We start from the raw sequence: 14616 nt of genomic DNA, 5'->3' as shown, positions 1-14616 counted from the left end.
CTTAGCTAGGAAGGTGAGAAAGGGAAGACCAACATGAAGGGGCTTAATCATTTGTTTTATATTCTACTTTTTTCAGGCACTTCAAAGTGGATTACATTTAGGTACTGTATTTCCCTGTCCCTAGAGGTCTCACAATCTAAGGCCCTCATTAATTAAGCATTTTTCTCATAGACACAGAATGGGAGAAAAGCCTTAGTAAATCAGGCCCTAAATTTGTACCTGAACCTGTGAAGGGTGAAGTGACTTGCAGTGGCAGTGGGATTTGAACCCTGGTTTACCACCCACCTGCTGCTCTAACCACTAGGCTACTCCTTCACGCCACTTATTGCAATGCAACAGGATTTACATTGGGCAGAGACTAGATGGGCCTTATCTGCCGCCATGGTCTATGTTCTATGCTTCTCTGATGCCTATGATGAACAGCAAGATGGTATAGAAATTACTCCTTTCTTTGTTCTGAAGCTTTTCAATGGTTCTGAAGTATAGATGGAAGTCTGGAAATGTGTAAGGGACTTGTTTGTCATTCCACTCTTGGATCTTATGCCCAAGCTGGTTGTTTTCCTGATCCAGGGAGTTCACCTTGCTCAGATAAGATACCAAGTGGTCATTCAACGTCTGCATGGCTTCCTTTTCATCAAGATTGTACAAGCTATCATTCTGCCAGCCACCCTGTCTCCCATCATAGCCACTGATAAAGCTGCCAACAAAGCTACCATCATGGCCTATACCTTGACCAGGAATGCCCCCACTAAGGGCAAGTGTAGAGATTGAGATGCCCCTGCCACCAGATCCACTGTGGATACTTGGAGCTCGGTAGGAGTTTCCCCATACAAATTGAAGAAACCCGTGTAGAAAACAGCCAACAAGCCACCCAATCCAGAAGAGGAGGTGAAGATCTTGTTAACATTGCCAGCAGGCAATCTGCTACCTTGGAAAGACCCAGAGGTGAAAGCTGCATTGATGGTCTTGCTCATGGTGACAGAGAATGAAAGACTCGGCCAAAACTCCAGCTACAATCTTCCTGGATCAGGGATTGGAATGCAAGCTTCCTGTCTCCAGTGGTCTCCTTTGAATAATCACCTCTGTGGGTGTTACTGTTGTAAGAGTTTTTAGGGGGATTGTGAATGTTTACAAATTTATGTCAAAATGTCTTTGAAACTGTGCTTAAACAGTAGAGTAGCCAAGGTAAAAAATAAACACAAATGTACATATAGACCTCAAAGAAAGAGCAATAAATACATACATATAAGCAGCAGGGATGGGAATCACCATCTGTAAACAATAAATACTAACAAGAGAGAGAATAAAACTGAACCTGAAAATTGTAGCTCTGCAGGGGTTGTGTACGTGATTGTGTGCCCATGCAGATTTCTCTCTTTAGGCAAGACCTTTTGTGCAATCAGCATACACATTGTGGAACATTGTAGGAGCATCCACCAACTTAGCATGAATGCACCACACATTGACAGCCAGCACAAGATGAGACAAAATTACACTTTCATATCCCACAGAGAACAGCCAGATCAGGAAATAATGGAACTCTACCAATCCCTTCACCAAAATCCGCACACAAACACAGTGGGCTCTGCGGAGCGCAAGCCCCGGGACGCTCATAAGTCCCGGGGCTTGCAAAAAGGAGCGGTCGGGGGCGTGGCCAGGGGGCATGGTTTCGGATCGGGGGCATGTTCAGAAGCGTGTGGGCGGTCGGGGGCGTGGCCGAGTGCCCCGACCTGCCACGCCGGCGCAAGTTACTACTGCCCAGAGGCAGTAGTAACTTTTCAGATAAAGGTAGGGGGGGTCTAGATAGGGCCGGGAGAAGAGGAATGCAGTGATGAGCAGAGCCCCAGCACACAGTGATACCTTCTCCAGCATTTGTGTTGAGGCTATAACATTTCTCTGTTCAGAACTAATTTTACTAGTTTAACAATGCTTATCTTTAATTGTGGGTGTAACCACCAGCACATCTGAACAGAATGCAGCAGGAGTACAGACAATCGGGCCGATACAGTAAAGCGCGGCCGCAGTTACCCCGTTTCTAACCCGCTGTGTACTCACAATTGCGCCGCGTAAGTCTAACCCACGATTCACTATCTGTTTTACCGATCCTTACCGCTTCTTTAACTCGACGCGCATCCCTTTGAAATTTCATCTTTCTCTGCTGGGGCTTGGATTGGGTTGGTTTGGGACTGTGAAATTTCGTCTTTCTCTGCTGGGGCTTGGATTGGGTTGGTTTGGGACTGTGAAATTTCGTCTCTCTCTGCTGGGGCTTGGATTGGGTTGGTTTGGTTTGGGACTGGGCGGCTAAATTTTGTCTCTCTTTGCTGGGGCTTGGCTTGGATTGGGTTGGTTTGGTTTGGGACTGTGAAATTTCGTCTGGGGACACAAATATGTTTGCCTGCCCCAGATACTAAAATGCCCAGTTAAAACTCTACAACTTAGGCCTGGATTTTCCATTCTCACAGAGAATGGTGAATCCAGTGGTAACGGGGGGCGGGGGGGGTGAAAAGGGGGGGGGGGGCGGGCCTGCAAAAGCCGGCAGCGATCGCACCACTGTGAAAGGTGGTGTTATTGGGCATGCTACTGGTGACGATAATGATCCTTACCTTATTGCCGCCAGTGAAGATAACGCCACGTCCGCCTCCTCGCTGCCCCGCCCCGACTCCGCCTCCGGCAAGCTATCGCATGCGAAAGGTGCAAAAAGTCCCTTTTCACGTGTGATAGGACTGTGAAATTTCGTCTCTCTCTGCTGGGACTTGGATTGGGTTGGTTTGGTTTGGGACTGGGCGGCTAAGTGCGAGAAGCATTTTTTTTCTGTGGATTGGGTTGGGACTGGGCGGCTAAATTTTGTCTCTCTCTGCTGGGGCTTGGCTTGGATTGGGTTGGTTTGGTTTGGTTTGGGACTGTGAAATTTCGTCTCTCTTGTCCGTCCGAAGGAGGGTGCTTTGTGGCGCTCCCTGCCTCCGATCGCCGGCTGCTGGGGCTTGCTGGCGCCGGGCGCTCAAGGCAGCGGGGTCTGTAGGAGACCCATCCACTTCCTGGTATCTGTCATTTCAAATGACATTTGAAATGACAGGTACCAGCGCACCCAGGATACTGTATAGGCGCTGTATAGCGCCTATACAGTAAAATGGATTGCGCTTCTTGGACGCGGCTTGCATTTGCAGGATAATAATACAAGAGGTGCATAATAATTTTTTAAAAATAAGGCTGTATACTAGCAAGAATATAAATCAAGAAAATTCTTGTTGGCCTTTCCATCTTTAAAATGCTATTTCCCATCCCAGTTCAATTAACAATTTTTTTCTAGCTCATAATTTTACTTTAAAGTTCTCTTCTTTTACATGCAGTGCATGGTTGCGACATACAGATCCCTTATAGACTGAACAGCATCAACAGTTAACCTGGTTGTGACAACACAGGGTGGTAACCAGGGGCGGGCAAGAGGGGCAGCCACCCCAGGGCAGAAAGTCTCATTGAGGACTGAAAAAATGACTGAAATACAAGTATGGGTTGGCAGCAAAAGAAAAGACAGGAAGCCCATCCCTCTACTACTACCATCCAGGCTGGAAGAGAGGGAAAAAGGATTGGGGATCAGAATAGAAGGGGTGGAGGGAGGAGTGGGTACCTGTGTCAGGAAGGAGGATTATGAATGCCCGTTTAGAGAGGATTTCAGATTGGCTGTCTTCACATATTGCTATGTCTGAATCCCCAGTATCTAGATAGGATAGAGTCCTAAAAATGTAATCACTTAAAGGGGACAAGATTACCACCTAAGGAGGTTATTAGTAATCTCGGAGTCAGCTTACACCTCAAGTGGGCATTGGTTCTTCAAGTTTCAGCTGTTGTGAAATCCTCCTTTATGGCTCTGCAGGTCACTGGGAAGCCTCACCCTCTTTTTTCCAAGTTTGATTTGGACTTGGTGATCCATGTGCTGCTTACAAGGAGACTGGATTATTGCAATTCAGTCTGTCTAAGGTTGCCTCAGAAGGTGTTCAGAAAATTGGTTTTTACAGAATATGGCAGCCAGAATTTTGATGGGAGTGGGGGCGAGAGATCACATCATACCTCTCTTGATGAAAGCTGCCAATTCAGTGGTGAGTCAAGTTTTAAATTTTGACCTTGGTTTATAAATATGTGAATGAGAGAGGTTCTGAGTATTTGAAGGACCTTCTATAGTTGCTTATTCTTACTAGAAACCTACGTTCTTACCAACAGGATCAGTTGAGGGGGTTCCATCAGCATTGAGGACAAAACTACATGAAGTCGTAAATCAGCATTTAGTGTGGCTGGACCTATGTTATGGCATACTGTCTTATGGGATATTCGCACTGAAGGAAACAATCTGACATTTAGGAAAGATTTATAAGCCTGGCTCTTTATCCAGGCCATCGCTTCTGTTGGAAGCACTTAGGGATTTTGATGTTGTTCTCTGCAGATTGAATTCCGGGGAGTAGTTGTGTTATCTGAATTAGTGAGTCTCTAGAAGGTAACGCCTATACCAGGATAACTTCTTGTTGGTATTTAAATAGTGGTCAGTCCTTGGTTTTCTGGAAACTTGTTTGTCTGGTTTTTGTTTTCATGGTTTTAGTATTGTTCCTCATCTTGAGGTTTTTCAATGGTCTGGCGGGACATCAAATATGATGAAATAAATAATAAATAGATAAATTCTTACTTGCTCTGGCTATCAGTTGTCTCAGATTGAGATCCTAGTAATTTTTTCAGGTTGGGAATAACGGTAACGTTTCTCTTACCATGCCCAGATGTGGCAGGTGTATTATTCCAGCTTTGTTTTGCTTTCTCGCCTTACCCACTATCTGGAATCTGATGTCTGCCTGGCAGAGGAGAGTGCATTGCTACGGTACCAGAGTGACTTTGTTTCACGAGCAGCACATTCCTTGGATTGGTTACTGAGGACATGGATTTATCCCCTCATGTAGCCTCAAGCCTCTGATATACCAGGAGTTAACCAAGACCTTTAACTCTGGGCAGGGCTTCACATTGTTGACTTGATAATCAAAACAGGAAACCAGATTTTATTTTGCAAAAAGTGGAAAGGCAAGCTTTATTAGTCAGGTAAAATGTGTTCCAAAGCAACATCCAACATCCAACATCCATTTCCATTATAGTAGGAAATCAAACCCCAGAACTTATAGGAGGAAACAGATTGAGAAATACTAAACCAGTGGACTCTTTATTTCTTGTACTCCTGCGACCTTAGTAATTGTTATGCAGACATACTTTGTTTTTTTTATTAAAAGGGGAGAAACCCTTTGGGGAGTTTGGCGCTCACTGATATTCCGCAAACCGCTGTGAGCACGTGCAGTGGGACGCGGCTGCCACCAGGCATAGATGACAAATAAATCAGGAACCTTTCAGCTTCCTTGAAGATTAGGATAATATTTGCATTTGTTTCAACTCTTTTCATTAAGACATTAGGAGTTCAATTTTTTTTTCTTTTATCTAATTCAGTATCTGCTAGGAACAGTACAAGTAGGAAATGAGATGGCTAAACAAGAAGACAGCCTTGCTTGTGTATAGTTTTTGGTGTACAGCGATGTCTGTTTCAATGAAATCAGGCTTGTAGATGTCAATGGGGATGTCATACAAGGTTTTGGGAATGACAGCTCCCCAATGAATGTCACCGTCTAGACATCTTTGCTGGGGCATCAGTCCCTGCTGAGTGGTAAAGATAGTGAAATACACATAGCAGCTCATCTTCGCTGGCTTCCCTTCGATGGCTGGAGTACAAAAAATTGGGTCTCACTGTGGAACTGCTCAGATCCCCTTTCCAGAGATCCACCTTTCCTTTCACTTCCTGCTTCACTATGTGCGGACTTTGCTGCTGCTGCTGCTGCTGCTGCCCCCTGGGAGGGAGAAAAAGGACAAGAGCATTGTTAGGCCCGGAAGCCTGACTCATTGTGTTCTCACCAGGTATCTCGGTTTGGCAATGTCCTTTGCTCTCCAGGTCGATCAACTTTCAAATGCTGATCTGTGTGATATTTTGCAAGCCAGGAGGTAAGGAAGACAACATCTATGGATAAGCAGTGGATCCATTTAAAATTTGTTGATGAAGATGGTGAAAAAAGTTGGTTATGTTATAATCAAAATAGGGGACCGTCATTCCAAATGCTAGCCAGTGACCACCCTACTGCACACAAGCACACATACCACAGCAGAACTGTTATTAACTTGACAGGGAAGTTAGGGGAACACAGTTCTCTTTCATTAGTTAACTAAACAGCCATCCAGTCAGCTCAAGATAATCGTCCATGATGGTACCAGCTAGAAATTTAAATGAAATTTTTTTATGGAATTGCTAATTTGTATGTAATAAAAAGAATCGACCAGTTATATCTGTAAGGTGACAAAGTGACCGAGGGGCAGTGCTTGGAAGAGTTGTGGAGGGTGCTGCTGGTTGTGGCAGCAGGGTTGAGAAGTTGGGTTTGGGACATGGTGGGGATGGAGCCTAAGTTGTTTTGAGCAATGGGATTCTGCAGTCATCTACCCAAGGTGGCTGGGAAGACTGGACAGGCCAATTGATCATCTCTGTCTTCGTGCAGTGTGTTGCCGGGTGTTATATGTTTCAGAGTATCTAAAACCACTTTTGCTTCTGGGAAACCAGGTGGGCGCTAAGAGATAATGCCTAGGGCGCAGCAGTGCAAGCTACATACACACACACCACCCCTTTTTAGTGAGATGGACATGGGGGGGCGAGGTACTGGGGTGAAGTAAAAAACGAGGATCCAAGAGGGTGGCATAGAAAGGAGAAAGTTGACAGCAGCTGCACTGGATGAGGCGGTCACACTGGGATGCATCCTGGACAGGAGTAATCGGGCTGACCACATTTTTTCTGCCATCAACTCCTATGTTAGGAACTGGATTACAGCCAAGTTAAAAGCCTTACCTCCTTTTCCTCCACTGCCTCCCACAGAGATTCTGTAAGACAAAATATATTTTTTAATAAGTTTCACATTGGGGGTGAGCATAATTCCAACCCTTTCATCCAAACAGTAATTCCCTCTATGCTGGAAGCTATTTCCATTATTACAGCACTATTATGATTACACAATGTGTCTAGAGGGAAAAAATATCTCCTGCCGCCTGTACAAAAAAAGAAAACAAACCACCCAGCAGCCCCACAGCATTATCTCAGGCTGGCTGCACAGAGCGTGTGGGGAGGCATCGCGATGGCACTCACTGAGCGTCGTGTCCCTCCAGCAGCTGGCGGTACGTGGCGATCTCCATCTCCAGCCGCGACTTGATGTCCATCAGGATCTTGTACTCATGGTTCTGGTTCTCCATGTCAGCTCGCAGGTCTGTCAGCTGCGCCTCCACGCTGCTGATTATATTCTGGATCTGGGCGAGCTGGGATCCGAAGCGGCATTCTATGTCCGCCAGCGCGGCTTCCAGGCCTGCTTTCTAATGTGGAGGGGAAAGGAACCCATTTAAGGCTGGCTTGGTTTTTCAGAAGGGTGGATGACTGCTGCTGCATAGTTTCTTTTACTATCAGTACCAGTGATAAGAGCCATGCTTTTGTCTGTATTCTCCCTGTGCAACAGCTCCTGAGAACGTACCATGCTGAGCTGAGACTGCAGCTCAATTTCCAAGCCCTGCAGAGTGCGCCTCAGGTCGGTGATTTCTGTCTTGCTCGTCTGCACTTGTTCCACATTGGTGGAAACTTCCTTTTGAAGTTGTTCACTCTAAAAAGTTAAAGAAAATAGAAAAGAAATAGCATTTGGTGCTGAATTAAGTTAAATGCAATACAGGAATAGACTTGAGGTCTCTGTCGCATCCTTGCCTTGTTGACAAACCAGGCTTCAGCATCTCGACGGTTCTTTTCGGCCAAGTTCTCATACTGGTCTCTCATGTCAGCCAAGATCTTGGTCAGATCAGTGCCAGGAGCGGCATCCATCTCCACGCTGACCTGGCCTGTCATCTGTTTTCCCAGTTCACCCATTTCCTATAGACGGCATATGCAAAGAAACACAAAAATTAGATCCTGCCCTATGGATCCCAGAAGAGGCTTATTAACAATTGCCTTTATGATTCCTGATTCTATGCAGTGCAAACGTCCTTCCCAGAAAAGCTCTGGAAATGGCATCAACTTTTGTATCATCCACCAGTGTTACATGGGTTTCCCTATTTTCTTCCTGGCTCCTCGTCTTGACTTTAGAGGGCTTTTGAGGCCTACTGTAAGATTTGTATCCCATTCTCTGTCTGTGGGAAATGTCCTTGATGAAACCGACTCTTAACAGGTGCGCCTGGATACCACTTTTCAACCTCCACATTTACAGCTCCACAGTGAGATGACTACACAAAAAGAGACATTGCTTGACCAGTTACCTTTAAACTAAAAACTTGGGAAAAAGTGTTTCCAAAACTAATGTATAGATCAAATCATCTCTTTACTGAGAATGGACTTGAACTAAATACAGCTGTTGTGTGGTGTGCAACCACTGAGTTACAGAACCAACCACACAACAGCTGTATTTAGTTGGGGAACCAAACCCTGTTCTGGGTTTGGTTCCCCAGAACAGGTCTTTTGCTTCCTGGCTTGACTGGGGCTGGGGATGCTGGGGTTGGAAGTCATAGCCATCATGCAATTATATTAGCTGGATTTAGGGCTCTTCCAGAATCCTGATGCTTGGTCCCTGGTTGAGGACTGTCACTGCAGTGATTCAGCTAAGTGATTTGGGAAGGGATATAAAATAGGGGGAGGGGAAGTCCACAGGTAGTTGCATATGAGGGCTCAAGGAACCATATCCCAGCCCTGGTTCTGATTGTGCTGGAGGCCCAAAAGGAGTAGGAGAAAACTGCTGGATCAAACCCCCCTCCCCCTGCAAATAAAAAACACCCATCAACTGTGCTTCCAGCATGGTGGCAACTGTACAGTAATGCTGAAAAATGATCTGACTTTAACAAAATAGCTCGCACAATGAATGGCAGGAAAGGGTGCTGGCTGCATGGAATGCCCTCCCAGTGGAGATAGCAAAGATGAGAACTGTAATGGAACTCAGAAGACCTTGGGATAAACACAGAGGATCCATAGTGGCTGAAGGGTGGACGTGAAGAAATGGGGTAACTGCACAGAGCAGCAGTTACGACTCCTAAAAAGAAATCTTGGTGGGCAGATTGGATGGACTACTTGGGTCTTCTTCTGCCATCATGTACTATATTACTATGGCACGCCGAAGGGGTCATGGGATGTCTACGTTACTATGTATGCTGCGTCCTTCTTTTGGGAAAAATATGGCTTTGTCAAACTGAATGGATTTTGTTCATGAAGTCAACGGGAAGGGAACCCTCATTGAATAACTCACTCCAGATCAGTGAAAATGGTGACCAGTGGCATCAAAAGGACATCCTTTGATGAGAAATGCTGACATGGCAAAGCATTAAATGGACAGGACATGACACAACTCTCATTTTCCAGACTTGCTGGATAATGGGGGGGAGGGGCGGGGGGGGGGAGCCAGTGAAAAAAAAGGTGTCTCCCTCTTCCCAGCACAGCATGGAACAGGAAGAAGCCTCCAAAGATTAAAATTGATCTCTAGGATTTGTTATAAAGCTGGGGAGACTATGGGGGGGGGGGGGGGCGGGCGAGGAACAATTAGTTTGAACGGCAATTGTCTGGTGTCACCTGCAGACCCCTTACCTCCTGATGGTTCTTCTTGAGGTACTCCAGCTCTTCCTTCAAGGATTCAATCTGCATCTCCAGGTCAGTTCTGCACATTGTCAGATCGTCCAAGACCTTGCGCAGACCGTTAATGTCTGCCTCCACGCTGTGGCGCAAGGCCAACTCATTCTCATACCTACAGGAATGACAGAACCCCTTACTGTATGGAGCCGTGTGCTGATCATTATTTGTATCCACCCATTGCAAAGATTAAATGCATGAAAAGGAAGGCGAGCCCTTTCAAATTAGCGCCATCCAAGCACTAGGCTGTCTAGTGGGAATTTGTCTGCCTCAATCCAGGTGTATTTGTTTGCAAAGTGGTATTGGTGGGCATGCATAACTTGCTCAGGGATCAATATGAAAAATCGACTTACTTCATTCTGAAATCATCAGCTGCCAGCCTGGAATTGTCAATCTCCAGAAGAATCTTGGCATTCTCAATCGTTCCAGCATGAATCTGCAAAGTAAAAAAAAGAACCAACAATTCTTGACTTTCAGTGTGCTGCATTTGTATTGTGTCATGCTGCATTACTGGGGAGGTGCCTTCAACGTGCTGACCATGTTACAGAAGAATTCAAGTAACATTAACCAGGTTCCTATATTATTTCTCTATGTAATCATCAATTTAATAGCATAACAGTCTGGCAAGGGGGATAGGTATAGGAACAACAATCTTTGCAGTATAAGGACAGGGGATTAGGTTACAGGTCTCTCTCCTCATCAATCGGCTGAAGCCTGCCTCAGCCTGCTAAGGAGCTGCTAGCTCATCTCCTAAAAAGGGATTTCCACTTTCTGTAGCTCACAAAACAAGTTGACCATTTTTAATTTTCTCTCTCCTTGAAGCTCCTTCCTCCGGAGCATTCCAGTAGGAGGTTAAACCATCTCTTAAGAGAGATCAAAAGTTTCATCTATTTAACAGACAAACACCCCGTAACGTTTGATCTTAATTAGAAATCCAGGCTCATCCCAACTGCATCCATGCCTTGTATTTACAGGTGCAATGGATGGGTTCCCATATTTAATCTACTTTCAGAAAAACAACACACAATCAGCTTCTCAGTAGCTGGATCTGAGAGGGTTTAAACAATCTCTAGAGGCACTTGACTTTCACTTATGCTTCCTAAATCGACAGGGCAAGTTTCTGTTTCAAGATCCAATGCCATAGATCCATAGAGCTATCAGGAATATTAAGCATAGGCAATCCTTAGCCAACATGGAAATGGTGCCAAAAATGCAAGTGACATATTTCTATTATAATTGCAAACCTGAACGTTAGGTACTTGGGGGGAGATTGCAGGAATCCACTACAAGAGGATAGTCAGCCTAAAACCTCAGGAATGTGCATGTGATTTCCACACGTGAAAACCCAACTTGTTTAACTAGTGTTGTATCTTTCTAATGCCCTTCAGCTGAAGGTCCTCCCCACCCTCCTACGTCCTCTCAGGTTTCTGCCTCCCATCCTGCACGCACCATGGTCAATGAAGCATAAACAGCCATTAGCATTGCTTGGGATTTGTGATGGTAACAATGTGCAGAAGCAGGATCCTCAGACATGCACGAAAAAAAGAGAAATGTGAAATGAGTGTGGTTGACTCGGTCTCTCATCAGGCTCTCATTTTTGCCAGGGCTTTAAGTGTAATATTACAAACTATGGAACACATTCACTCATGCTAATACACTCGAGATTGTACCAGAATATTAAAATGTTCTGTACGTGGGGTGGCCAGATAGGCTAACTCACACGCTGCGGTTACTACAAAATATGGCAGCAGCAATGATTTGGGGAAAATCTCTGTTTGCAAGGACTTCTCCCTTGCTTCAGTTGCTCTACTGGCTACCAGCTGTGGAGTGGGTTACATTTAAGCTACTGACCATTGATTTTTGATATATGAGGAGAAATGGCCTCAAATATGTTTGGGGAAAACTTATGTGGTATAGGCCAGGACAGGAATGATTGTCACAGGATTGTTTTTCATAAAGCTGTCTGCGGCCTGTGCTTTTCCACAGGCAGCCCTCAGATTTGGAATGCATTGCCAGTAGAATCAATTAGAGGAGAATTAAATCTCCTGAAAGTTGATAAGCAAATTAAGACAGCTCTGTTTCCAAAGGTGAGGAGAATCATTTGTGCTCTCTTACAGGTTCTAACAGCAGATTCATTTTGCAGACTAAGGGCTGGATTTTCTAAGGCTTTTTCTCCCATTCTGTGCCTATGGGAAAATGCTTAGGAAATGAGACCCTAAGTTTGAAGTGTTGTTATTGTTTTATCTTTGTTTGTATTTTGGTTTTATTTTGAATTATGGATGTTGTGCTGTGAACCGCCTCTATTGCTTTCATGGTATATAAGTTTATTAAATAAAGAAATTCATAAGAACACTGAAGAATGTGTTTGGATAATAATGTAGGGTACCAGAAAGTGCAGCTCAGTGGACAAATGCATCTTTCCACCAAATTATAAATATTGATAAATAAGATATTGAAATTATTAATCCTTATCGGCACGGATGCTTTCTCAGAACTGGCTCACAATAGTCATGTCTTGGAGTTCTAAGCCAATGAGCCAGTGGCCTAAGTAAAGTTTAGTGGCCCTGAACTGGCACAGTGGGAAGTGCCCCCCGCCCCTTCATCACGTGAGTGGCAGTAACAGGCCTGCTCCCCTATACCATCTCTGACAGCTCGATGCACGCCCTGCTTAAAGGTACATCCTGTGCCGCTGCGCCGTCTGCATCTCCCTAGCTAGGGCCCCACAGTAAAGTGTAGCACGGAGGTTTTAAATAACGTCTTGAAAGCTAAGACAGACATTTTCCTAGAGCCATGAAACTAACAAGTAACAGGTTTAAAGCACATTGGGCAAGGTATTTTTTGCCCAGGGCGCAAGCAAGCTATTGAATTTGTTGATGGAGGATGTGGTCAAGGCAACCAAGCACAGCAGGGTTTAAAAGGGGTTTGGACAGGTTCCTGCAGGGGAAAAAGTCCATAAAACAGTATTATTTATTTTTTAATTTAGCTCAAGCTTTTTCATTGGTAGCTCAAGGCGAGTTAAACTCAGGTCCAGCAGGAACTACCCTGTCCCCAGAGAGTTTACAATCTAAGGGCTCAGTTTACTAAACATTTTTCCCACAGACAAAAAATGGAAGGAAACCCAAATTAGAGGGTGAAGTAATTTGCCTCAAGTCACAAGAATTTGAACCCTGCCTTCCTTGCTTTACAGGTTACTCCTCCACTCCAGTCTATAGAGGCAGACTTCAGAAAGCCACTGCTTACCCCTGGGAGTGAGCAACAAGGCAATGGAGCTGCTCTTTGGGATCCGCCGGGTACTTCTTAGAAATCCAGACTGGCTACTGTCAGAGGCAAGATTCTGGGCTGGATGGACCTTTGGGCTGGCCCATCATGACACATTTTATGTTCTTGTGCTCTAATAGCCCTCTGAGGTAGGTACCTGGGTTTTCATGCTCTGATCCATACTGGTGCACAGCACCAGCAGGTGCTGCACGTTTCTCTGTGCTATTTGGGAATCCCAGAAAGTGAACCTGGAACTTGCAAGCTCCACTGATCTGGAGCTGTAGTTTCCCTGGCGTATACTGTATGAAATCACTAGCTACCAGTCGCTTTTTTTCCCCTCCTTTTCTCATGCCATCCTATCAAAATCCGCTCTACAGGTTCCATGTGATCGAGAAGTCAGGGAGCAAGCACACATAGGGCTCAAGGGATCCTTCCACCTGATGATTTTAGCAGTGGAAAAAATATCTCGCCAACTGATTTATCTTTATTCACAGCCTACTCCAGTGAAGTTATTCTCAATGGGTGCCACGCAGGCATAAGTACGTATTGGACGGACAAGCAATAAAAGACCTGCTGGTTACAAAGCCTTTTGGTTAATGGTATCATACCTTATCTCGGAGGTCTTCAATTATTTTGTAGAAGTGGCTGTAGTCCCGGCCAGCGGTAGAACCACCTGACTGTGGGATTTGCTTCTCATACCACTCACGGATTTTGTGTTCCAGTTCAGTGTTTGCCTCTTCCAAGCTGCGCACCTTATCCAGGTAATTGGCCAAACGGTCATTCAGGTTCTGCATGGTTTGCTTTTCATTGCCTGAGAGGAGGGCATCGCTGCCACCTGAGCTGTCACCAAAGCCACCACCAAAGCCGCCACCATACCCACCTCCAGAGGAAAAGCCCCCACCAGAGGAAAAGCCCCCACCAGAGGAAAAGCCCCCACCAGAGGAAAAGCCAGAAGAGACCATTCTAGCAGAAGAAGCCGAGATGCCTGAGCCTCCATACCCTCCATGTACACTTGCGGATCTGAAAGAGGGTTGGGATCCACCTCCGGACATCCGAGAGGAAACGCCACTACTCCCTCTGGAGGAGGAGGCCACAAAGCCGTAGCTCATGGCGACAGTAAGGTAGGAAGCAGTGCAAGAACAAGAGGTAACTAATGCAGGCTAGCCTGGAAACCAGAGCACAGAAATCCACGACGCCGTGCTGCTCCATTTATATCTTTCATAGTGGGTGTTACTACTAGAACGGGTTTTGCCCCCTAAATGGATTTCCCTCCCTTCAGGAGGAAATTCAGGTGCACAGTTGCTTTTCATTGGTCCTTCACACATTCCTGAGAGACACAGTTGCTCATCCAGCTTCTCTTTTTTTTTTTTCCAACAAAAGACATGAATTAAGTTGGATTGATCTACGCCCGAGGCTGCGGTTTTATCACATGGCTTACAGTTGAGTGATTTCCAGTTTTAACAAAAAATTTTTACCACACCCCATTTGCAGTGGACTAAGAAAAAGAGGGAGCGATCAACCCCCTAGAAAAGCAGCTTTGTTTGCTTTTCATTTCCAAATTGTTGCGAGGCCAATGCTGCCGGAAAGTGCCAGATTGTCAGCGCTGGGTAGGGAGGTGTTGCAAGACCTGAACAGAAGAGGTGTAGCTGTGCAGCCTTTGC

General features: G+C 45.4%; 1 protein-coding gene across 1 annotated transcript; it reads right to left on the bottom strand.

Moving 5' to 3' along the window:
* Window positions 1-5031: 5031 nt before the first annotated feature.
* Window positions 5032-14148, bottom strand: LOC115073770 (keratin, type I cytoskeletal 15-like). The gene is made up of 8 exons (XM_029572527.1): window positions 13564-14148; window positions 10051-10133; window positions 9656-9812; window positions 7799-7960; window positions 7575-7700; window positions 7199-7419; window positions 6905-6936; window positions 5032-5864 (listed from the first exon to the last, which is right to left on the bottom strand). The coding sequence occupies exons 1-8, from the start codon at window positions 14062-14064 to the stop codon at window positions 5824-5826; spliced, it is 1323 nt and encodes a 440-aa protein (XP_029428387.1). The 5' UTR covers window positions 14065-14148; the 3' UTR covers window positions 5032-5823.
* Window positions 14149-14616: the final 468 nt, after the last annotated feature.

This window comes from Rhinatrema bivittatum, chromosome 12 (genome assembly GCF_901001135.1).
Source record: "Rhinatrema bivittatum chromosome 12, aRhiBiv1.1, whole genome shotgun sequence".
NCBI classification, from domain to species: domain Eukaryota; kingdom Metazoa; phylum Chordata; class Amphibia; order Gymnophiona; family Rhinatrematidae; genus Rhinatrema; species Rhinatrema bivittatum.
This window is presented reverse-complemented; position numbering and strand designations above follow the sequence as displayed.

Excerpts from the sequence above, each read along its gene's own strand:
- LOC115073770 (XM_029572527.1), bottom strand. The coding sequence starts at position 14,064 with ATGAGCTACGGCTTTGTGGCCTCCTCCTCCAGAGGGAGTAGTGGCGTT. Across the intron at positions 7,961-9,655 it reads TCAAGAAGAACCATCAGGAG|GAAATGGGTGAACTGGGAAA; the intron begins GTAAGGGGTCTG and ends TGCCGTCTATAG. Across the intron at positions 6,937-7,198 it reads CTGGAGGGACACGACGCTCA|AATCTCTGTGGGAGGCAGTG; the intron begins GTGAGTGCCATC and ends TTTGTCTTACAG.